Here is a 24,170-nt window from a genome sequence, read left to right on the forward strand (position 1 = left end):
CGCGGTGACGCGCAGATGACATACGTTCGTATTAACGAATCTCGACGAACGACCGCTCGACCCCGCCCCCCGTCCCACCCCCCTCACTCCCGTAAGAGCTCTCGTCCAATCAGGCGAGGGTAACCGAAAGCGTGTGACGGCGCCGACGACGTGTACACAGCGCGCGCTCTCTTTTGTGTACCTCGGAATGTGTACACGCGCAGGTGAGAGAGCGAGAGAGAGAGAGCGAGGCGGCGGCGGGAACACGCAGCGTCAGAAAGTATTTATATATATATATATATATACATACATACAAATCGCTGTGTACCGAGTTTGTTTTAAAAAAAAGTCAGATATACCATTTTTAATCTTTTAAACGACCAACTAAGCCGTTATTCCTATTCAAAAGTGCAACATTTACCTCAGAAATGGTAACACATCGGTCACAGTCGGTCTCTAAAGATATTGTTTGTTTATTTTTGTGACACAGTTTTGCCAGGTACTCGTTCCGTGTGATGTGTTTGTTGTGTACTATCTGTCGTGACGGAGATTCAGCGTCAAATCACAGCGTTGGGTAATAAAAACCACTGCCTGATTTACCTCAGGAAACTGTGCATCGTGAGGCAGCCGTTGTGTGTGTGTGTGTTTTTTAGTGTTAAAACCACGCGAGTTTCTGTGTTGCGTGTGTGCGCGCGCGCGTGTATATGTTTGGTACGATAGTACCCCCCCCCCCCCTCGAAGGAATTGTACAAAGACGGTTTTAACAAAGTTGTTTGCCATAATTATGGTATTATTAATTTTAGTCCATAAACAGAGTATCAGCGGGGTATATATCTTCTTGTTGTTTTTTATTAATGTTTATTTATTTATTTTTTTAAAACTATTGCTTATGTTGGTGTTGCTGTTTTTAGTCGATTAAAAATAAAAAACGTCTAAAAGTCAAGTCACTCGATTTACTATAAATCTAATCTGATGTTATGAGACTCAAATTTCATGTGAATTAAAATCAATTTGTTTTGACGTTTTATGGAGGTTTTAACAACTATGATGATATCCATTTATATATTTCAATAATAATAATAATAATAATAACTAATCATTTGACCTCAGAAATGCTAATATTGCATCAGTATTTGGTAGGTCTGCAACATGAATTCGCGTGTGTTTACAGAAGCCCTTATAAAGTGTACCAAAGTAAATAAGGTGAAATAAAGCATAGGGAAGCATTGTAAAGCACAGAGAGGTCTGGTAAAGCATAGGGAAGCATTGTAAAGCACAGAGAGGTCTGGTAAAGCATAGGGAAGCATTGTAAAGCACAGAGAGGTCTGGTAAAGCATAGGGAAGCATTGTAAAGCACAGAGAGGTCTGGTAAAGCATAGGGAAGCATTGTAAAGCACAGAGAGGTCTGGTAAAGCATAGGGAAGCATTGTAAAGCACAGAGAGGTGTGGTAAAGCATAGGGAAGCATTGTAAAGCACAGAGAGGTGTGGTAAAGCATAGGGAAGCATTGTAAAGCACAGAGAGGTGTGGTAAAGCATAGAGAAGCATTGTAAAGCACAGAGAGGTCTGGTAAAGCACAGGGAAGCATTGTAAAGCACAGAGAGGTGTGGTAAAGCATAGGGAAGCATTGTAAAGCACAGAGAGGTCTGGTAAAGCATAGGAAAGCATTGTAAAGCACAGAGAGGTGTGGTAAAGCATAGGGAAGCATTGTAAAGCACAGAGAGGTGTGGTAAAGCATAGGGAAGCATTGTAAAGCACAGAGAGGTGTGGTAAAGCATAGAGAAGCATTGTAAAGCACAGAGAGGTGTGGTAAAGCATAGAGAAGCATTGTAAAGCACAGAGAGGTGTGGTAAAGCATAGAGAAGCATTGTAAAGCACAGAGAGGTGTGGTAAAGCATAGAGAAGCATTGTAAAGCACAGAGAGGTCTGGTAAAGCATAGGGAAGCATTGTAAAGCACAGAGAGGTCTGGTAAAGCATAGGGAAGCATTGTAAAGCACAGAGAGGTCTGGTAAAGCATAGGGAAGCATTGTAAAGCACAGAGAGGTGTGGTAAAGCATAGGGAAGCATTGTAAAGCACAGAGAGGTGTGGTAAAGCATAGAGAAGCATTGTAAAGCACAGAGAGGTCTGGTAAAGCACAGGGAAGCATTGTAAAGCACAGAGAGGTGTGGTAAAGCATAGGGAAGCATTGTAAAGCACAGAGAGGTCTGGTAAAGCATAGGAAAGCATTGTAAAGCACAGAGAGGTCTGGTAAAGCATAGGGAAGCATTGTAAAGCACAGAGAGGTCTGGTAAAGCATAAGGAAGCATTGTAAAGCACAGAGAGGTCTGGTAAAGCATAGGGAAGCATTGTAAAGCACAGAGAGGTCTGGTAAAGCATAGGGAAGCATTGTAAAGCACAGAGAGGTCTGGTAAAGCATAGGGAAGCATTGTAAAGCACAGAGAGGTCTGGTAAAGCATAGGGAAGCATTGTAAAGCACGGAGAGGTCTGGTAATGCATAAACTGATCTCTATATGAGAAAAGCATGCAGGGTCAAAACTGCTAACTGATTGTGGGGAACTTTTAGACAAGAAGCACCCTACAAAAAATTAAACTAATCTTCAGCAGCAACTAAAACCATCCAGCGAATAATTATATTACTTGTTGAGAGGTCGCGTATTCGCATAGATATGCCATTGTTTTTTTTAAGTCTTTGATCTTTAGAGATGGCAAGGTGCATAATAACACATCTAAAGAAACAAGTCGTGCTTTTAAAATATTTAACAGTGTTAGCTGAAATTAATAATGAAATATGCCTATTAATGCAAGCCATGCAGACGCAGACTGCTCCCAGCAATTTAGGTCAATGCATTGATATTGTTAACTGAAACTCAGGGGGACTGTCTGAATCGTGTTTAGTGTTGCTGTATAATATATAAAACTATGCAGATTGAAACTCAGGGGGACTGTCTGAATCGTGTTTAGTGTTGCTGTATAATATATAAAACTATGCAGATTGAAACTCAGGGGGACTGTCTGAATCGTGTTTAGTGTTGCTGTATAATATATAAAACTATGCAGATTGAAACTCAGGGGGACTGTCTGAATCGTGTTTAGTGTTGCTGTATAATATAGAAAACTATGCAGATTGAAACTCAGGGGGACTGTCTGAATCGTGTTTAGTGTTGCTGTATAATATAGAAAACTATACAGATTGAAACTCAGGGGGACTGTCTGAATCGTGTTTAGTGTTGCTGTATAATATAGAAAACTATGCAGATTGAAACTGAGGGAGGCTGTCTGAATTTTCTCCCTTATTTTTTACAGAATTGAGAAATTTAACAAGTTGCCATGACGCCCTGCTAGCGACCAATGTCTTTCAGCGCCACCATTCTGTTTACCCCGCCCCCTGTCAATGGGGGCGTGGCAACAGCAGCCAGTAGCAGCGGGAGTGCCAGCGCCTTGGAGACGGGAGGCACGGCAACAGCCACTCCCATTACTGTGAGTGGGCGTGGCCTGGCACTGTCCAGCACAGAGGAACTTCTGCATCTCATATATCAAAAGGTAAGACTGACCAAGACTTAGTTACAATCCATCAAACCATTCAAACAAACAGGGTCTTTAAAATCCATTCTGTCACCTCTTATTAGCTTTATTAACACGATCACCGGCCCCTCCCTTTAAAGGAGCGCTGACCATCTTTAAAATCCATTCTCTCACCTCTTATTAGCTTTATTAACAGGATCACTGGCCCCTCCCTTTAAAGGAGCGCTGACCATCTTTAAAATCCATTCTCTCGCCTCTTATTAGCTTTATTAACATGATCACCGGCCCCTCCCTTTAAAGGAGCGCTGACCATCTTTAAAATCCATTCTCTCGCCTCTTATTCGCTTTATTAACATGATCACCGGCCCCTCCCTTTAAAGGAGTGCTGACCATCTTTAAAATCCATTCTCTTATCTCTTATTAGCTTTATTAACATGATCACTGGCCTGTCTAAAGGAGCGCTGACCATCTTTAAAATCCAGCTTCAAAGTCTGTTTCAAAGCTCTGTTCAAAATGTCCGCTCTGGTGCACTGGGGGGGTTGAGATCTGTCCTGTAAATCACTACAGGAAGTCCTCTGGGGTGATAATCCTGACACTGTCAGTGCACCAGAGCAGACATTGTGAACAGAATCTCTGGGGAATGGCTGTGGTGAGTGACCATACATTGTCATTCTTCTTCTTCTTCTTCTTCTTCTTCTTATTATTATTATTAATAATTAGTCATCTTATCCAGAGCGACTTACAGAGACTAGGGGGGTGAACTCTGCATCATCATCAACTGCTGCTGCTGCTGCTGCTGTAGAGTCACTTCCAATAGGAGCTTGTTTGTTCATCCGAAGGACGGAGCACAAGGAGGTGAAGTGACTTGCTCAGGGTCATGCACACACGCACACGCACACGCACACACACACACACACACACACACACGCACACACACACACACACACACACAGGGAGTCAGTGGCTGAGCCGGGATTTGAACCTCCTGGTATCAAGACCCCTTTTTCTCTAAATGCTGGACCAGCGAGACTCCGTTGAAGTTTTAAAAGTTTAAAAGTGAACACCATCAATCAGTTGGCGATTTTAATAAGCATTTTTGCTTCCTGATATGTAAGATAGGCGTTGGCAGTGACAGCATTATCACTGGGTTCATAGTTTCTTTGTAATAATTTATATTGTGTTCCTTTTTAATATACAATATAATAATAATAATACATTTCAGTTCATCTGTCTGCAATTATTATATATTTGTTTATTTATTTGTTTATGTGTTTATTTAGCAGACTCCTTTATCCCAGGCGACCCACACAGGTGTCGCAGGGCAGCGCAGGGTTACAATGCAAGCTTCATATTTAAACACAGTGGAGTTTACAGCAAGGGCTAAATCACAATACTGCTAGAATACAATATGAACTAGGATAGCAAGTTTATAACAAGTTATATCTACAATGACAAAGTGCAAGGATAGCGCATCAGCTGAGGGTCCAGCAACGTGGTTCTGAGGTCAGGTGAGTCCAGCGCATCAGCGGGGTGGGGGGGGTTCTGGTTTTTCATTCTGACTCGAGCGCTCAGACGCACTGCGGCCCCCCAGGACCTGAGTTTCACCCCCCCCTGTATGGGTCAGAGTCGACAGGCTGTGGTGTGTTCCTGGTAGGTGTTAAGTAATCTGGTTCTCATGATTCTGTTGCTCTCCAGGTAGACCAGGCCTGCTCCAGTGCGGACAGCGCCCTTGCCCTGGCCCGGCAGAACCACCAGATCCTGTCAGAACTGAGAGGGAGCGTGGCCGCCCTGAGCAGAGGGCAGGGGTCACCCGACAGCACACTGCCCACTGGGACAGCTGAGCAGGAGCAGGAGGAGGAGCTGAGGCTGAAACAGGAAGTGAGGTCACCGCCGCCAGACAGGAGGATGGCCATGACGTCGTCATCGGGGAGAAGTGGGCGGGGCTTTCCGGGAAGGGGCCGGGGAACCGGGGCCACTGAGCAGCGAGCAAGCAGCGTGGGTGTGAGTCTGCGTGTGTGCGTTTCTGTCTGTCTCTGTCTGTGTGTCTGTCTGTCTGTCTCTGTGTGCCTGTCTATCTCTGTCTGTGTGTCTGTCTTTGTGTCTGTCTTTGTGTGTCTGTCAATCTGTCTGTCTGTCTCTGTCACTGTCTGTCTCTGTCTGTGTGTGTATCTGTCTGTCTCTATCTCTGTCTGTCTGTCTCTGTCTGTGTGTGTGTCTGCCTGTCTCTGTCTGTGTGTCTGCCTGTCTGTCTGACTCTGTGTGTCTGTCTGTCTCTGTCTTTGTCTGTCTCTGTCTATGTGTGTGTCTGCCTGTCTCTGTCTGTGTGTCTGCCTGTCTGTCTGACTCTGTGTGTCTGTCTGTCTCTGTCTTTGTCTGTGTCTGTCTGCCAATCTGTCTGTCTGTGTGTCTGTCTGTTCTGGAGATAATTTGATTTTAGGGGCATTAGTTTCCTAACCTTTTTAAATGTTTCGGATGAAACACTTTTTATAGCAGGCACTACAGCGAGCCCCCCCCCACTGTTTATAAGCAGGGCGTCTAGTTTCGGGTTTTGTTTTTGATCATGTGATGCTTTTTGTCCTGCTTTCAGCCGTAGTGAAATGACAGCATTCCGATAAACGGAAGAGCGATTTCTATTGGATGAAGGCTGTATTTGCATCCTGAGCCATTCAAAAAAAAAAAAAAAAGGATAATCCCACAGCAGTGACGTCAAAAAAGTGATAATTCCTCTAGAGGAAAATATACTTGAACTTTGACCCATTCGACCCCTCGAGACCGTCACTTCCAATTCAAACACAAAATGTCTCGTTTTCAATCACTCGACATACACCCACAGCACAGAAATGTTCATTAATGAGCAACAAAAAAATGATGTCAAGCTGGTACATTCGTATCTCCGAGAAACTGGAGAGGAACGGGGAATTCTGAAGCTGAAGCAGTAACGGATAACCACACATGAACGCGTGTACAGCACTGAAACACGACGTTTAACCCTTTGCGGTCCATTTATTAATCGCGCGTCAGGTGCGTCAGGTCTAATTAATTTTCACACGCGCAGTTAATTTTAGACGCGCTGTTTAAAAGTATTTTTTTCCACAGTCAAACGGGTTTAAATGGCCCTGCATATCAACAACGCACTCACTAGGCATCTCCAGCCCCGCCCCACCCTTTCGTTCGCTATAGCGTTCACCTATGTAAGAAATAAATAATAATAATAATAATAGTTGTACATACCGATCAATCATCTCCGGATCACTCGTTTTATCACCAAACTCCTCAATAATGCGATCCAAGTCATTATTTTAATACTATAACATCTCAAAAAAGCTCTGCAAATGTCCGTGTTTTCTGTGCGCTGATTCAGTCAGCCAACTTGTTTACTTCAGACCGCCCCGTTATCTGATACCTGATACCATGTATGACTATTCATGAGATACGCCTTTTTTTTTTTTTTTTCGACTTGTCTCGGCTCCTGTCGCTCCCACTCGGCAATTGAATGGTTTTCTCGTCTTTTTCCGGAGAAAAAACGACTAGACACCCGTTTTTTGCGTTGCTATAATGATGTCGGACCCAGTCCGACAAAGGACCTGTGAGGAATAATTGCAATGTCGGACCCAGTCCGACAATGGACCGGAAAGGGTTAAAAAAACCCAACTGTACTGCTGAACCTCGTCTTCTCTAATATCAGCTTCACAGGGGTATCCGTGGATTATAAAAAATAACAGACGGGCTTCTTTAGTGAGTTACAGGAAAATAATTCCATCTCGGGTTTCTGTGACAATTTACAAACTCCACCTTCGCTCTCGTAGTTTATGATGTCACAGAAACCCTGGATGGAATTATTTTCCTGTAACCCCTCTATTATTATATATATATGGGCAGCAGTGTGGAGTAGTGGTTAGGGCTCTGGACTCTTGACCGGAAGGTCATGGGTTCAATCCCCGGTGGGGGACACTGCTGCTGTACCCTTGAGCAAGGTACTTTACCTAGATTGCTCCAGTAAAAACCCAACTGTATAAATGGGGAATTGTATGTAAAAATAATGTGATATCTTGTAACAATTGTAAGTCGCCCTGGATAAGGGCGTCTGCCAAGAAATAAGTAATAATAATAATAAATAATAATAATATTATTAATTTCTTAGCAGACGCCCTTATCCAGGGCAACTTACAATTGTTACAGGATATCACATTATTGTTTACATACAATTCCCCATTTATACAGTTGTGTTTTTTTACTGGAGCAATCCAGGTAAAGTACCTTGCTCAAGGGTACAGCAGCAGTGTCCCCCCCCACCTGGGATTGAACCCACGACCCTCCGGTCAAGAGTCCAGAGCCCTGACCACTACTCCACACTGCTGCCCCATATCTTTTGGTATGCTATGGAATCCATTTTACCATGTATTGGAACTACATTTGAGGAAAAACAGCCCCATAGGTGGATATTACCATCTCTGTGCTTGACAGTAGGTATGGTGTTTTTGTTGTTGTACGTCTCGGAGACTTTTCCTATATTTCCTTATTGGTAATGACAGCAATCACCCTATGCCTAACCCTTTCAAACTCTCTCTAAGAATTTTCACCTACAATCCAGCGTTTTCTAGACTTTTCTAGAATTAGGTTCTGCATCATCATATTGAAATTTCTAGCACCTTGTTGACTCGATGATCGTAGCGTCAGAGGGTACTTTTGAATCAGCATTTTTGGAGTTTTGCAACAAAAAAAAAAATATCGCTGAAATAAATAATTGTAGACATCTGTTTCTTTTAACTTTTTTTTTTCTCATCCACAAAAGAAAAACATTTACTACAAAAGATTTTTCATATATTTTTTGTTTTTGAGAAATTTGTAGAAATCATAAATTTCCATTGGGGTATGTAAACTTCTCGCTACAACTGTGTGTGTCTGTCTGTGTGTGTGTGTTTGTGTGTGTGTGTGTGTGTTTGTGTGTGTATTGACGTCACTACTGTGCTATTTAGAGTTAGTGAGAAAAGGCAGTCGCTATGGAATTATGGGTAATATATACATATGCAAATTTCAGCATTACCAGAGCCAATCAAATCGCATGAAAGTACTCTGACTTCATAGAGTCCAATGAAAGCTGCTGAATAATGTTCCCTTGTTAACATATTGAATTGCACACCCTCTATATAGAATGAACTCCCTCAGCTTCATAGAGTCCAATGAAAGCTGCTGAATAATGTTCCCTTGTTAACATATTGAATTGCACACCCTCTATATAGAATGAACTCCCTCAGCTTCATAGTCCAATGAAAGCTGCTGAATAATGTGAATGTAGGAGCCTTTTGGTGACTTTCACGTGATTTGATTGGCTCTTGTAATGAAGAAATTTGCCTATCCCGATTACCCATGTATATATTTTTTTGTTTCATCCACAGATGGCCCAAGAAGAATTTCAATTGGACAGGCTACTAATTGCCCCCTTGCAGTGCCAAATGTACCCTGAAACCCTCCCTCCGCCCCCCCCCGCCCCCCCACACCAGCCCCCAGGTCACCTTCCAGCACTGCGTGCTGTCCAGCCACCCCAACATAACCCCGAACACCAACGTAACCAGCTCACAAACCAGTGTGCACAACCACGCCCTGCTCGTCGGCAACAGTGGGACCGTTCCGAATCCCAATCTCAACGGGACGGCCAGCAAAACCGCTCTGACCAGCATGGACCGCTCCCTGCTAATCCCCAAAGTAAACCCCAACTCGAACCTCCTCGTCCACGCGAGCAGGAACGCTGGGCAGGGTCCGCATGCCAGCCACCGCGTGACGAAAACCAGCGCCAACGCTGGCCTCGGAAACACAAACGTTGGCCTTTCTACAGCGGCCCAGTTCAGGGCCAGGCCGGGGGGGGTTCTGGGGGGTCTAGAAGAAGTCCCCAAAAACCCCCCCCACCCCTCGTACGTCTTGGACGGAAGGGGGCGTCTCGTAGGACGCGGTGTGAGCCCCCAGTCCGGCCACGCTAACGCTGCCGGCGCTGTGGGGGTGGCTGGACCGGCCAGGAAGAGTCCCAGTTGTTCTGTTGCACTGGGAGGCACTGGGACCCCCTCTGTTGTGTCGGCGGTTGGGAGGGGGGCGGCCCCGCGGACGGCGCCTGGACTGGGATCTCTGGGAGGACTGGGAGCCGGCCAGCACTCCGCTGGGAGGAAGAGAAGGAAACGGGACGTGGTGCTTTCTGTGAGTCTCAACTATAATCTGTCTGCAGTCTCTCTGTAATCTCTCTGCAATCTCTAATCTCTCTGCAATCTCTAATCTCTCTGTAATCTCTAATCTCTCTGTAATCTCTCTGATCTCTGCAATCTCTAATTTCTCTGTAATCTCACTCTAATCTCTCTGTGATTTAGATGGGCTCGCTTCATTACAATCACCTGCACTCATTGAAAACACTGTATATCTATCTGTTTATCTATCTGTCTGTCTGTTAACAAGGGAACATTATTCAGCAGCTTTCATTGGACTCTATGAAGCTGAGGGAGTTCATTCTATATAGAGGGTGTGCAATTCAATATGTTAACAAGGGAACATTATTCAGCAGCTTTCATTGGACTCTATGAAGCTGAGGGAGTTCATTCTGTAGAGGGTGAGGATGATAACCTTTGTCCACAGCTGCAGTGTGTCTGTGTGCATGTTTGTGGGTCCTGCCACTAAGTTAATCTCCAGGGTACCATTCTTCAGCATGAGTTATTCAGTGTAAGAGCTGAAAACCAGTAACAAGGTCTAATTAAGCAAATGATCATTTCAATTAAGGGTTTAATTAAGTAAGTGAGAGTTCAGCTGGAATGAAAACCAGCACACAGGGGGTCCCCAGGACGGGAGTTTGAGAAGCATATAGATGTATAGAACAGCTGGTGCATTTGCGTCTGTGTGTGTGTGTGTCTCTGTCTGTCTGTCTGTCTGTGTCTCTGTCTGTCTTTGTGTCTCTGTCTCTCTGTGCGTCTGTGTGTTTCTGTCTCTGTCTCTTTCTCTGTTGTCTGTCTCTGTCTCTCTCTGTGTGTCTGTGTCTCTGTCTCTCTCTCTCTCTGTGTCTCTCTCGTATTACCCAGTTCTCACTGTGCTTCTCTTGCCTCTTCAGAAATGGGTGCCCCTAACCCTAACCCCTCTCCTCTCTCTCTTCAGAAATGGGTGCCCCTAACCCCTCTCCCTCTCCTCTCTCTCTTCAGAAATGGGTGCCCCTAACCCTAACCCCTCTCCTCTCTCTCTTCAGAAATGGGTGCCCCTAACCCCTCTCCCTCTCCTCTCTCTCTTCAGAAATGGGTGCCCCTAACCCCTCTCCCTCTCCTCTCTCTCTTCAGAAATGGGTGCCCCTAACCCTAACCCCTCTCCTCTCTCTCTTCAGAAATGGGTGCCCCTAACCCCTCTCCCTCTCCTCTCTCTCTTCAGAAATGGGTGCCCCTAACCCTAACCCCTCTCCTCTCTCTCTTCAGAAATGGGTGCCCCTAACCCCTCTCCCTCTCCTCTCTCTCTTCAGAAATGGGTGCACGACATTCACAACCACGACTCCAACAACAAGAGGTTCAACGGGTCAGAGAGGTCAGCCAGGGGTCACTGAGTGCACTTGAACCAGGGTTTCTGTGTTCCCTGTGCCCAAAATATCAAAATAAACCCTCCTCCTCCCTCCTCCCCTCTCTCCTCTCCTCACTCTCCTCTCCTCACTCTCTCCTCTCCTGTCTCTCTTCAACTGTCTCTCTCCTCACTGTCTCTCTTGTCTCTCTCCTCTCCTCTCCTCACTGTCTCTCCTCTCCTTTCCTCACTGTCTCTCTTCTCCTCTCCTTTCCTCACTGTCTCTCTTCTCTCTCTCCTCTCCTCGCCTCACTGTCTCTCTTCTCTCTCTCCTCCTCGCCTCACTGTCTCTCTTCGCTCCTCTCCTCACTGTCTCTTTCTCCTCTCCTCACTCTGTCTCTTCTCTCCTCTCCTCACTGTCTCTCTTCTCTCTCCTCTCCTGTCCTCACTCTCTCCTCTCCTCTCTCTCCTCTCCTCACTGTCTCTCCTCTCTCCTCTCCTCACTGTCTCCTCTCCTCTCTCCTCTCCTCACTGTCTCTCCTCTCCTGTCTCTCCTCTCTCTTCTCCTCACTCTCTCTCTCCTCTCCTCAGTGTCTCTTCTCCTCTCCTCACTGTCTCTCCTCTATCCTCTCCTCACTCTCTCCTCACTCTCTCCTCTCTCCAGCCTGCATTCCTCGTGGAATATGTCTGTGGTGAAGTACCTGGTTGAGAAGCTGAGGGCTGCCCTTCACTGCAGCCCCCAGCGCTACAGTGACAAGGAGCTCAAAGGTGAGGGGTGATGTTAATGCGTGTGTGACAGTCGTGTTTCTTGACAGGTCTGTGTGCGTGTGACAGTCGTGTTTCTTGACAGGTCCGTGCGTGTGACAGTCGTGTTTCTTGACAGGTCTGTGTGTGTGTGACAGTCGTGTTTCTTGACAGGTCTGTGTGTGTGACAGTCGTGTTTCTTGACAGGTCTGTGTGCGTGTGACAGTCGTGTTTCTTGACAGGTCCGTGCGTGTGACAGTCGTGTTTCTTGACAGGTCCGTGTGTGTGACAGTCGTGTTTCTTGACAGGTCAGTGCGTGTGACAGTCGTGTTTCTTGACAGGTCTGTGTGCGTGTGACAGTTGTGTTTCTTGACAGGTCTGTGTGCGTGTGACAGTCGTGTTTCTTGACAGGTCTGTGCGTGTGACAGTCGTGTTTCTTGACAGGTCCGTGCGTGTGACAGTCGTGTTTCTTGACAGGTCCGTGCGTGTGACAGTCGTGTTTCTTGACAGGTCTGTGCTTGTGACAGTCGTGTTTCTTGACAGGTCCGTGCGTGTGACAGTCGTGTTTCTTGACAGGTCTGTGCGTGTGACAGTCGTGTTTCTTGACAGGTCCGTGCGCGTGACAGTCGTGTTTCTTGACAGGTCTGTGTGCGTGTGACAGTCGTGTTTCTTGACAGGTCCGTGCGTGGCGTATTTCCTGACTAAGAGGCGTGAATACCGTAATGCTCTGAACCCGTACCAGAGCCTGAAGGAGCGCGAGGAGAAGAAACTGAGGAGCCGTCGATACAGGGTGAGAGAACACCCCTCCGTGTGTGTGTGTGTGTGTGTCTGTCTGTGATTCTGTGTGTGTGTGTGTATCAGTCTGGCAGTGATTCTGTGTGTGTGAGTGTCAGTGATTCTGTGTGTGTGTCTGTCTGTCATTGATTCTGTGTGTGTGTGTGTGTGTGTATCAGTCTGGCAGTGATTCTGTGTGTGTGAGTGTCAGTGATTCTGTGTGTCAGTGTGTGTGTGTGTCTGTCAGTCTGTCAGTGATTCTGTGTGTGTGTGTCAGTCTGTCTGGCAGTGATTCTGTGTGTGTGTCAGTCTGTCAGTGATTCTGTGTGTTTGTCTGTCTGTCAGTGATTCTGTGTGTGTGTCAGTCTGTCAGTGATTCTGTGTGTGTGTGTGTGTGTGTGTGTGTGTCAGTCTGTCTCTCTACCTACAGTACAGAAGCCGTTAGGTTATTATCATAACCCTGGTTCCCTGAAATAGAAATGAAACCTCTACCTGATGGGTATTAACCCTTCGATACCGTCTGACCTGGATCGATATTCCAGAGCTGCACGCAGTGCCCGTGATCGCGCCCGCTCCCCGAGGGCATAAAAGAGACTCAAAACGTCTTCGTTTTTCCCTCAAGACTGCTGCAATAAGACGCAGCGACCTTGAAAGCTAATGGATACATTTCTGTTTCAGGGAACCAGGGTTATGATAACATTCCCTTTCCAGTACGAAATGTAACCATTACCTCATGGGTAACAATACCAGAGCTATCGCAGTGGCAGGGCGGTCCTGCAACAGCTCTGCTAACATGCTGCCCTGCTGGGAGACCGCCTCCCGGAGCTTATCCACCTGCTCGGAGCTCTCCGATCTATTTCTCCTCCTCTCCTCAGGAGGGGGAAGGAGAAGATGAGAAGGACTGTGAAGCCGGGCTCCGACGTGACGGTCTCCCTCATTTTTCCTGGGCACAGAGCTCTCGTGAGAGGACACAACGCTGTCTTTCTGAGCTGAAGAAGGAGGGGACGCCTTGTCCAGGTGGAACGGACAGAGAGCGCTCTGCAGAGCTGCGTGACGCTCGTTTCTCTAATGTTCGCTTGGAGGAGGACGCACAAAGCTCACGAGAGAGCTTCAGCGTGCTACCCTACCCTCTGTGGGGAGACCCCTCTCGCAAGGATGAAGATCCGGCATAATATTTTTGCCCCAATTTGGAAAGGCCCAATTTTTTATTTTTTTTTTAAAGCCTGGCCTACCGCTGCCGCCCCCACGCTGACTCGGGAGGGGTGAAGATGAACCCACGCTGTCCTCCGAAGCGTGTGCCGTCAGCCGCCCGCTTCTTTACACACTGCAGACTCACCGTGCAGCCGCCTCAGAGCTACAGCGTCGGAGGACAACGCAGCTCTGGGCAGCTTACAGGCAAGCCCGCAGGCGCCCGGCCAGACCACAGGGGGTCGCTGGTGCGCGGTGAGCCGAGGACGATGCTATTTTAACATTTTTTATAATAAAAAACACAATTTTTATTTCACACTTCAACCTTCAAGCTAGCAGCTTACGAGAGAATACCAGCAGCCGGCCTGAGGCGTTCGAACACGGCTGAATACACAGTACGTGAAGTCAATTTTTACTAAAACACTTAAAAATAATCGCAATAAGCGATTAAACACGAGTGAACAACCAGATTTAATACTACGTGTCGCTTACCTGTTTGTAGATCTCTCTCGGTGAAAGGAAAAACGACAACGTTTTGAGTGACTGCAGTCTCTTTTATGCCCTCGGGGAGCGGGCGCGATCACGGGCACTGCGTGCAGCTCTGGAATATCGATCCAGGTTAGACGGTATCGAAGGGTTAATACCCATGAGGTAGAGGTTTCATTTCGTACTTGAAAGGGAACGTTGATGTCAGTCGTGCTGAATTAGTGAGAGCTCTCAGCAGTGCTGTCGGTCTGTCCACTGGTTTTCCGTATCTGTCTGTTCCTCTGTGTTCCATCCCTCTCCTCTCTTCCTCTCCTCTTTATTCACACTCTCTGCTTCCTTTTTGCTCTTTACTTACTGCTCAGCTCATCTCTCAGTTCCCCCTCTCAACTCTCGTCTATTAACCCTGTCCCTCTCTCCTCTCCTCTCCTCTATTAACTCTGCCCCTCTCTCCTCTCCTCTCCTCTATTAACCCTGTCCCTCTCTCCTCTCCTCTCCTCTCTCTATTAACCCTGTCCCTCTCTCCTATCCTCTGTTAACCCTGTCCCTCTCTCCTCTCCTCTCTCTATTAACCCTGTCCCTCTCTCCTCTCCTCTCCTCTATTAACTCTGTCCCTCTCTCCTCCTCTCTCTATTAACCCTGTCCCTCTCTCCTCCTCTCTCTATTAACCCTGTCCCTCTCTCCTCCTCTCTCTATTAACCCTGTACCTCTCTCCTCTCCTCTCTATTAACCCTGTCCCTCTCTCCTCCTCTCTCTATTAACCCTGTCCCTCTCTCCTCTCCTCTCTCTATTAACCCTGTCCCTCTCTCCTCTCTTCTCCTCTCTCTATTAACCCTGTCCCTCTCTCTTCTCTCTCTATTAACCCTGTCCCTCTCTCTTCTCCTCTCTCTATTAACCCTGTCCCTCTCTCCTCTCTTCTCTCTATTAACCCTGTCCCTCTCCTCTCCTCCTCTCTCTATTAACCCTGTCCCTCTCTCCTCCTCTCTCTATTAACCCTGTCCCTCTCTCCTCTCCTCTCTTTTAACCCTGTCCCTCTCTCCTCTCTCTATTAACCCTGTCCCTCTCTCCTCTCCTCTCTCTTTTAACCCTGTCCCTCTCTCCTCTCCTCTCTCTATTAACCCTGTCCCTCTCTCCTCTCCTCTCTTTTAACCCTGTCCCTCTCTCCTCCTCTCTCTATTAACCCTGTCCCTCTCTCCTCTCCTCTCTCTTTTAACCCTGTCCCTCTCTCCTCTCCTCTCTCTTTTAACCCTGTCCCTCTCTCCTCCTCTCTCTATTAACCCTGTCCCTCTCTCCTCTCTTCTCCTCTCTCTATTAACCCTGTCCCTCTCTCCTCTCCTCTCTCTTTTAACCCTGTCCCTCTCTCCTCTCCTCTCTATTAACCCTGTCCCTCTCTCCTCCTCTCTCTATTAACCCTGTCCCTCTCTCCTCTCCTCTCTCTATTAACCCTGTCCCTCTCTCCTCTCTTCTCCTCTCTCTATTAACCCTGTCCCTCTCTCTTCTCTCTCTATTAACCCTGTCCCTCTCTCTTCTCCTCTCTCTATTAACCCTGTCCCTCTCTCCTCTCTTCTCTCTATTAACCCTGTCCCTCTCCTCTCCTCCTCTCTCTATTAACCCTGTCCCTCTCTCCTCCTCTCTCTATTAACCCTGTCCCTCTCTCCTCTCCTCTTTTAACCCTGTCCCTCTCTCCTCCTCTCTCTATTAACCCTGTCCCTCTCTCCTCTCCTCTCTCTTTTAACCCTGTCCCTCTCTCCTCTCCTCTCTCTTTTAACCCTGTCCCTCTCTCCTCTCCTCTCTCTTTTAACCCTGTCCCTCTCTCCTCTCCTCTCTTTTAACCCTGTCCCTCTCTCCTCTCCTCTCTCTATTAACCCTGTCCCTCTCTCTTCTCTCTCTATTAACCCTGTCCCTCTCCTCTCTTCTCCTCTCTATTAACCCTGTCCCTCTCTCTTCTCTCTCTGTTAACCCTGTCCCTCTCTCTTCTCCTCTCTCTATTAACCCTGTCCCTCTCTCCTCTCCTCTCTATTAACCCTGTCCCTCTCTCCTCTCTTCTCTCTATTAACCCTGTCCCTCTCCTCTTCTCCTCTCTCTATTAACCCTGTCCCTCTCTCTTCTCTCCTCCTCTCTATTAACCCTGTCCCTCTCCTCTTCTCCTCTCTCTATTAACCATGTCCCTCTCTCTTCTCCTCTCTATTAACCCTGTCCCTCTCTCCTCTCTCTATTAACCCTGTCCCTCTCTCTTCTCCTCTCTCTATTAACCCTGTCCCTCTCTCCTCTCTCCTCTCTATTAACCCTGTCCCTCTCTCCTCTTCTCCTCTATTAACCCTGTCCCTCTCCTCTTCTCTATTAACCATGTCCCTCTCTCTTCTCTATTAACCATGTCCCTCTCTCTTCTCCTCTCTCTATTAACCCTGTCCCTCTCTCCTCTCTCCTCTCTATTAACCCTGTCCCTCTCTCCTCTTCTCCTCTATTAACCCTGTCCCTCTCCTCTTCTCTATTAACCATGTCCCTCTCTCTTCTCCTCTCCTATTAACCCTGTCCCTCTCTCCTCTCCTCTATTAACCCTGTCCCTCTCTCCTCTTCTCCTCTATTAACCCTGTCCCTCTCCTCTTCTCTATTAACCATGTCCCTCTCTCTTCTCCTCTCCTATTAACCCTGTCCCTCTCTCCTCTCCTCTTATTAACCCTGTCCCTCTCTCCTCTCCTCTATTAACCCTGTCCCTCTCTCCTCTCCTCTTATTAACCCTGTCCCTCTCTCCTCTCCTCTTATTAACCCTGTCCCTCTCTCCTCTCTATTAACTCTGTCCCTCTCTCCTCTCCTCTATTAACCCTGTCCCTCTCTCCTCTCCTCTATTAACCCTGTCCCTCTCCTCTTCTCCTCTCCTCTATTAACCCTGTCCCTCTCTCCTCTCCTCTATTAACCCTGTCCCTCTCTCCTCTCCTCTCTCTATTAATCCTGTCCCTCTCCTCTTCTCCTCTATTAACCATGTCCCTCTCTCTTCTCCTCTCTATTAACCCTGTCCCTCTCCTCTTCTCCTCTCTATTAACCCTGTCCCTCTCTCCTCTCTCTATTAACCCTGTCCCTCTCTCCTCTCTCTATTAACCCTGTCCCTCTCTCCTCTCCTCTATTAACCCTGTCCCTCTCTCCTCTCCTCTCAGCTCTTTGCCTATCGCTCCTCGATTGTCTCTCAGTTCCCTCTCGCCGACCGGAGGCTGTGGGAGGAGGAGGGCGTGACCGAGGAGCTGATGTCGGACGAGGAGGACAGCCAATCGGAGCCCGGCGTGTGGGTGGCCCGCTCCCCAAGGTTCCGCTCGCCCCGCCTCTCAGAACTCATCCAACGAATCAACAGCAGCTCCAAACCGGGCCTGAAGCAGCGACGCAAATACGGACCAGAGTCAGACAGGCTGCCCTCCAGGGAGGGGCTGAAAGGGATGGGAGGGGGGGAGGGGGAAGGGGAAGGGGAGGGGGATATTTACTCAGACAGACTGACCCTGACAGGGGGACGCGACCAGGGCCCCGGGATGATCATTATAGGAGAAAACGGACAGTACTGTGAAGAGACGGAGGTGAAGAGAGAGGGAGAGGACTGAGAGGAGAGAAGTGAGGACGAGTGATAATGTACGTGAAGTACATTTTTACTAAAACACTTAAAAATAATCGCAATAAGCGATTAAACACGAGCGAACAACCAGATTTAACCCTTTGCGGTCCTATGTCGGACCTGGTCTGGCATTGCAATTATTCCTATCCGGTCCAATGACAGACCCTGTCCGACATCATCAAAAAGACGCAGAAAACGGGTTTCTAGACGTTTTTTCTCCAGAAAAAGCCGAGAAAACCATTCAATGGCCGAGTGGGAGCGACAGGAGCCGAGACAAGCCAAAAAAAAAGGGCGTATCTCATGAATAGTCATACTTGCCCATGGCATCAGATAGGGGCGGTCATAAGGAAACAAGCTGGCTGCTTCTGCATCAGCGCTCGGAGAATATCACAGACATTTGCAGAGCTTTTTTGAGATGTTATATAATAAAATAATGACTTGGATCACATTATTGAGGAGTTTGGTGATAAAACGAGTGATCAGGAGATGATTTTATTTCTTGGCATAGGTGAAAGCGATAGCGAGCGAAAGGGTGGGGCGGGGCTGGAGATGCCTAGCGAGTGCTTTGTTGATATGCAGGGCCTTTTAAACCCGTTTGACTGTGGAAAAAATACTTTTAAACAGCGCGTCTAAAATTAACTGCGCGTGTGAAAATAAATTGGACCTGACGCGCGATTAATAAATGGACTGCAAAGGGTTAATAAAGCTAAGAATTCCAGTACCTTTGTTGTGCCACACGAGGGCAGTAGAGCCTAGCCCATCTTTCCACCCCAGCGTTCTGTAAATAACAAGCTGAGGTCTGTTTCTTTTCAGTTGTTAATTTATGAAGTCGGTGCTGAAGCTCTGTGTAATAAAGTGCCTTTTGAAATGACTGAGGTCCAGGTCTCGTGTATCTGAGCGTCCTGTCGCATTGTCATTCAGATGAGAATTTATTTTCTGCCTTCCCTGCTCTCCCCTCTCCCTCTCTCTCAGCCAGCTCTTTAACCTGCCCTCACTCCTCTCCCTCTCTCCTTCCCTCTTTCTAAACTACCTCCCTCTTCTCCCTGTCTCAATTGCCTTCTCTCCCTATCTCCTCTCTGTGCCTGTCTCCTCTAACCCTCTCTCATCCACAGCAGTGTGGAGTAGCGGTTAGGGCTCTGGACTCTTGACCGGAGGGTCGTGGGTTCAATCCCAGGTGGGGGACACTGCTGCTGTATCCTTGAGCAAGGTACTTTACCTAGATTGCTCCAGTAAAAACCCAACTGTATAAATGGGGAGTTGTATGTAAAAAATAATGTGATATCTTGTAACAATTGTAAGTCGCCCTGGATAAGGGCATCTGCTAAGAAATAAATAATAATTATTATTATTATTATTACCTCCCTCCCTCCTCTCCTGTTTCTCTCCTCTCCCCTTCTCTCCCCTCCTCTCCTCACTCCTCTCCCCTCCTGTTTTTCTCCTCTCCCCTTCTCTCCCCTCTCCTCTCTTCTCTCCTGCCTGTTTCTCCCCTCTCCTCTGCCTGCCTCTCCTCTCCCTTCCCTCCTCTCTCCTCTCCCCTCCTCTCCTCACTCCTCTCCCCTCCTCTCTCCTCTCCCCTCTCCTATGCCTGTTTCTCTCCTCTCCCCTCACTCCTCTCCCCTTCTCTCCTCACTCCCCTCCTCTCTGCCTGTCTCTCTCCCCTCCTCTCTGCCTGTCTATCTCCCCTCTCCCCTTCTCTCTGCCTGTCTCTCCTCACTCCCCTCCTCTCTGCCTGTCTCTCATCTCTCTCCTCTATTAATTTTCTCTCTGTCTCTGCTGCTCTCCGCTGCCTGCATTGATTTTTGTTCCTTTAGCAATGGAAGCTTAATTAATATCCCAAGAGCCTCCCAAATCAGACTTTGATACAGCATGTCCGACATCAACTACACCCTATTGACAGTGCTATGGCAGGTGAATCAGTGGCTTAGATTTCATTATGGAACTCTATTTAATTTAGTGCATGAAATTCTATTCAAGTCTTACTGCGGCACACACACAGACACGCACGCACAGATACACACTCAGCTAGTGCTGACAGCGCTGGTGTGAAACAAACTGACTCAGAGTCCACAAGGTTACTCAGCCATGCAGACAGACAGCAATGGCAATGCAATCTGTATTATACTGTGCGTGCGTGTGTGTGTGTATCAGTGTATCTGTGTATGTGTCACTGTGTGTATCAGTGTATCTGTGTGAGTGTGTGTGTGCGTGCGTGCGTGTGTCACTGTGTGTGTATCAGTGTATCTGTGTGAGTGTGTATCAGTGTATCTGTGTGTGCGTGTGTGTCTGTGTGTGTCTTCCAGCTGGCTTGTTTTCTCTAATGAAGACACATTAGCTCCTGGTAATTAGTTTGTATTACAGAGAGCTTCCAGTAAGCACTGGAGCCTGAGTACTAGATTGCATCTCATCACAGAAACATTTTTCTTAGTCAACAGCTGATTAATATTCATTAGCAGCTGTACACAGCACACCACCCCCCCCCCATATCTGCCTGCCTGTCTCTCTCCCACCTCTCTCCCTCTATCCTCTCTCCCCCTCCTCCCCTCTCTCCCTTTCTCCTCTCTCCCCTCCTCTCTCACCTCTCCCTCCTCTCCCCTCTCCTCTCCTCCACATCTCCCCTCTCCCTCTCCCCGCTCTCCCATCTCTGTCCTCTCCCCTCTCTCTCTCCTCTCCCGTCTCTCCTCTCTCCCCCTCTCTTCTCACCTCTACTCTCTTTCCTCTCCTCCACTCTTTCTCTCCTCTCCCATCTCACTCCTCTCCCCTCTCATCTCCCCTCTCCTCTCCCCTCTCTACTCTCTCCCCTCTCATCTCCCCTCTCCTCTCCTCTCTCCCCTCTCTACTCTCTCCCCTCTCATCTCCTCTCTCCCCTCTCCCCTCTCTACTCTCTCCCCTCTCCTCTCTCCTCTCCCCACTCCTCTCTCCCCTCTCTCCTCTCCTCTCTCCCCTCTCATCTCCCCTCTCTCCTCTCCTCTCTCCCCTCTCTCCTCTACTCTCTCCCCTCTCATCTCCCCTCTCCCCTCTCCTCTCTCCTCTCTCCCCTCTCCCCTCTCCCCTCTACTCTCTCCCCTCTCCTCCTCTCTCCTCTCCTCTCTCCCCTCTCATCTCCCCTCTCTCCCCTCTCATCTCCCCTCTCTCCCCTCTCATCTCCCCTCTCTCCCCTCATCTCTGCTCTCCCTCTTTCCTCTCCCCTCTCTTCCCTCATCTACCCCTCCTCTCCCATCTTTCTCCCCTCTCCTCCCCTCCTCCCCTCTCTCCCCTCATCTCTGCTCTCCCTCTTTCCTCTTTCCTCTCCCCTCTCTCCTCTTTCCCCTCTATCTCCTCTCCTCTCTCCCCTCTCATCTCCTCTCTCCCCTCTCCCCTCTCTACTCTCTCCCCTCTCCTCTCTCCTCTCCCCTCTCCCCTCTCCCCTCTCCTCTCTCCTCCCCCTCTGTTCTTCCATGCTGTTGCTGTTGCTGGGTGTACAGTTTCAAGCGACTCTGAATGCTGCTGATGTGCAGTTTTCACTTTGCTGGCTTTCAAAGCGAAGCTGACAGAGAGTCTGTCTGTCTGTCTGTCTGTCTGTCTGTCTGTCTGTCTGTCTGTCTGTCCACACCCGAGTCACAAACTCAGAGAGTCCAAAAGCAGCTCCATCCACAGAGACACTCACTGCAAGGACAGAGACTAGCGGGAGCAGATTCACAGATTATTATTATTATTAGTAGTAGTAGTAGTAGTAGTATTATTATTAGTATTATTAGTAATGTTCATTTTGTTTCTTTATTTGAAAAGTATGATTTAGTTTTGTTATTCGTATTTGCTTTTGCGATAATTTGTTTATTTTTGCAATATATAATTTCAGATTTATTGATTATTATTATGAGTACTGTTACTAATTATTTTTAAAAACTTTTTTCAACAATTTAAAACATTCATTTTCATTGTTGTTTTTTTTAACATATATTTATTTCTGTTTTATTATTAATATTACTAATACATTAATAATATATTAATTATTTTTAAGTATATTTTTAAAGTTTAAAAAAACATTTATTTTCATTATTATTTTGTACAATTACTGTTAATAATATATGTTTAGTTTTTTATAATTAGTTATATATATATATATAAATACACAAACTTTTTTGGGATTTTTACGCAGACTTTGAAAAAGACGTTTCACTGAAGAAATTAGTGGATTTAATTCTGCATCTTTTTGACAAAAACATTTTTAAACGATCATTCAGTTCGATTAAACAGATCATCGGAATTTTTAAATTTTTTCTACATAGTTTCACAACGTGGCTTTTTTTTCACTTGTGTACCATTTTCCACATTCAGGAGAAGAAGAAACATCTTTGGATTAATTTGGAGCAGATTCTAAAACAGAATTCTTCACAACTCGCTGGCTTTTTTTTTTTTTCGACATCCTAAATCGGATCGGATGGATCTTACAAAATAACTTTTTTGGTGGGGAGGGGGGCGCTTTCCAGATTTGCTCCTCCTAGTGGTTGAAACGAGGCATTACTTTAGTCAGCGAGGCAATAAGCTAGCTTTGCAGCAAACGATCAAACTGAGAAACGCATTGATCGCAGAATTTGGGTCGTTTTGGTTGGGGGACGTCTGCCTGTCTCTCTGGCTCTCTCTCTCTCCTGTATTTTTTGCATCCCATAATTTTTTAAAAAAATATATAATCACTTGTTTTTCTTTTTAAAATGGCTTTACAAGACATTTGCCGTCAACCACACACCCCTGCCTTTCCCCTCTGCCACAAATGGAACGACCCGATCTCATTAGCCTTAGACGGGGGCGATACCAACACCGTCCTGGGGCGGGGGGGATCCGCAACACTACCGTTTTACATACCGTTAACCGCCAGCACCTGTTTCAAAAAGCCATCCCTTCGACCCCAAACCCCGCACCCCGCTCCCCCGAACCAGATCCCCAAACGGGCCGCCGTGGCCGTCCCTTTTGAGCTCGCTCACGGCACCACGACCTTGTCATTCAAGTTCCAAGGCGGGGTGATAGCCGCAGCCGACACCCGCTCCAGCTGCGCCGGCTACGTGGAATGCCCGACAGCCGAGAAAGTGATCCCCATTCACAGCCACTTGGTCGGGACAACCTCGGGCACCTCTGCGGACTGCATGCTGTGGAAACGGATCTTATCCCGGGAGTGCCGGCTCTACCAGCTGCGCAACAAGGTGCCCCTGACCGTGAAAGGCACGGCCAAGCTGCTGTCTGCCGCGCTGTCCCCTTTCAAAGGGACGGAGCTCTGCGTGGCGGCCACGCTGTGCGGCTGGGACCGGACCGGGCCGTCGCTTCATTACGTTTACAGCGACGGCACCCGGCTGGAGGGACAGCTGTTCTCGGTGGGCTCGGGTTCGCCCTATGCGTACTCGGTTTTGGACCGGGAGTACCGCTTCGACATGAGCGTGCAGGAGGCCTACGCCCTGGCGCGGAACGCCGTGTACCACGCCACGCACCGCGACGCCTACTCGGGGGGGTGCGTGGATCTGTATCACGTGACCGAGTGCGGGTGGAGGAAAATCGGGAGGGACAATCTGCTGCCGGTTTATTACGAGAAGAAGGAGGGAGGGGAGGTGCGTGGGTTCTGAAGGAGGGAGGGGAGGTGCGTGGGTTCTGAAGGGGGGAGGTGCGTGGGTTCTGAAGGGGGAGGGGAGGTGCGTGGGTTCTGAAGGAGGGAGGGGAGGTGCGTGGGTTCTGAAGGGGGGAGGTGCGTGGGTTCTGAAGGAGGGAGGGGAGGTGCGTGGGTTCTGAAGGGGGGAGGGGAGGTGCGTGTGTTCTGAAGGGGGGAGGGGAGATGCGTGGGTTCTGAAGGAGGGAGGGGAGGTGCGTGGGTTCTGAAGGAGGGAGGGGAGGTGCGTGGGTTCTGAAGGAGGGAGGGGAGGTGCGTGGGTTCTGAAGGAGGGAGGGGAGGTGCGTGGGTTATGAAGGAGGGAGGGGAGGTGCGTGTGTTCTGAAGGGGGAGGGGAGGTGCGTGTGTTCTGAAGGGGGGAGGGGAGATGCGTGGGTTCTGAAGGGGGGAGGGGAGGTGCGTGGGTTCTGAAGGGGGGAGGTGCGTGTGTTCTGAAGGGGGGAGGGGAGGTGCGTGGGTTCTGAAGGGGGGAGGGGAGGTGCGTGGGTTCTGAAGGGGGGAGGGGAGGTGTGTGGGTTCTGAAGGGGGGAGGGGAGGTGCGTGGGTTCTGAAGGAGGTGCGTGTAACAAAAAAACAAAAAGCTAATGATCAGTTCAATTGAGGGTCTAGTTAATTGAGAGCTCAGCTGGAATGAAAACCAGCAGGCACTGGGGGACCCCCAGGAACCGGGACTGGGAAGGGCTGGCTTACAACTGGAGTGGAAGGGACAGCTTCGAACACCCCTGATTTTAAAAGGTTCCCAAACA

General features: G+C 48.1%; 2 protein-coding genes across 2 annotated transcripts; both read left to right on the forward strand.

The window, feature by feature from the left end:
- The first annotated feature begins 78 nt into the window (after positions 1-78).
- LOC117398109 (uncharacterized protein C14orf93 homolog) lies at positions 79-18,666 on the forward strand. Its single transcript, XM_059020578.1, is given in 9 exon segments — positions 79-259; positions 3,284-3,520; positions 5,198-5,503; positions 8,899-9,103; positions 9,105-9,688; positions 10,980-11,041; positions 11,676-11,779; positions 12,433-12,545; positions 17,353-18,666. Coding segments are annotated over 8 exon segments (1,998 nt in total). The 5' UTR covers positions 79-259; positions 3,284-3,328; the 3' UTR covers positions 17,785-18,666.
- Positions 18,667-22,483: 3,817 nt separating this feature from the next.
- On the forward strand, positions 22,484-23,383 carry psmb11b (proteasome 20S subunit beta 11b). The gene has a single exon (XM_034912973.2). The coding sequence runs from the start codon at positions 22,484-22,486 to the stop codon at positions 23,381-23,383; it is 900 nt and encodes a 299-aa protein (XP_034768864.2).
- The last annotated feature ends 787 nt before the right edge of the window (positions 23,384-24,170 follow it).

Source organism: Acipenser ruthenus, unplaced genomic scaffold (genome assembly GCF_902713425.1).
Source record: "Acipenser ruthenus unplaced genomic scaffold, fAciRut3.2 maternal haplotype, whole genome shotgun sequence".
In the NCBI taxonomy this organism is placed as follows: Eukaryota; Metazoa; Chordata; class Actinopteri; order Acipenseriformes; family Acipenseridae; genus Acipenser; species Acipenser ruthenus.

What these genes read in the sequence shown, in the direction of transcription:
- psmb11b (XM_034912973.2), top strand. Translation starts at nt 22,484, where the DNA reads ATGGCTTTACAAGACATTTGCCGTCAACCACACACCCCTGCCTTTCCC.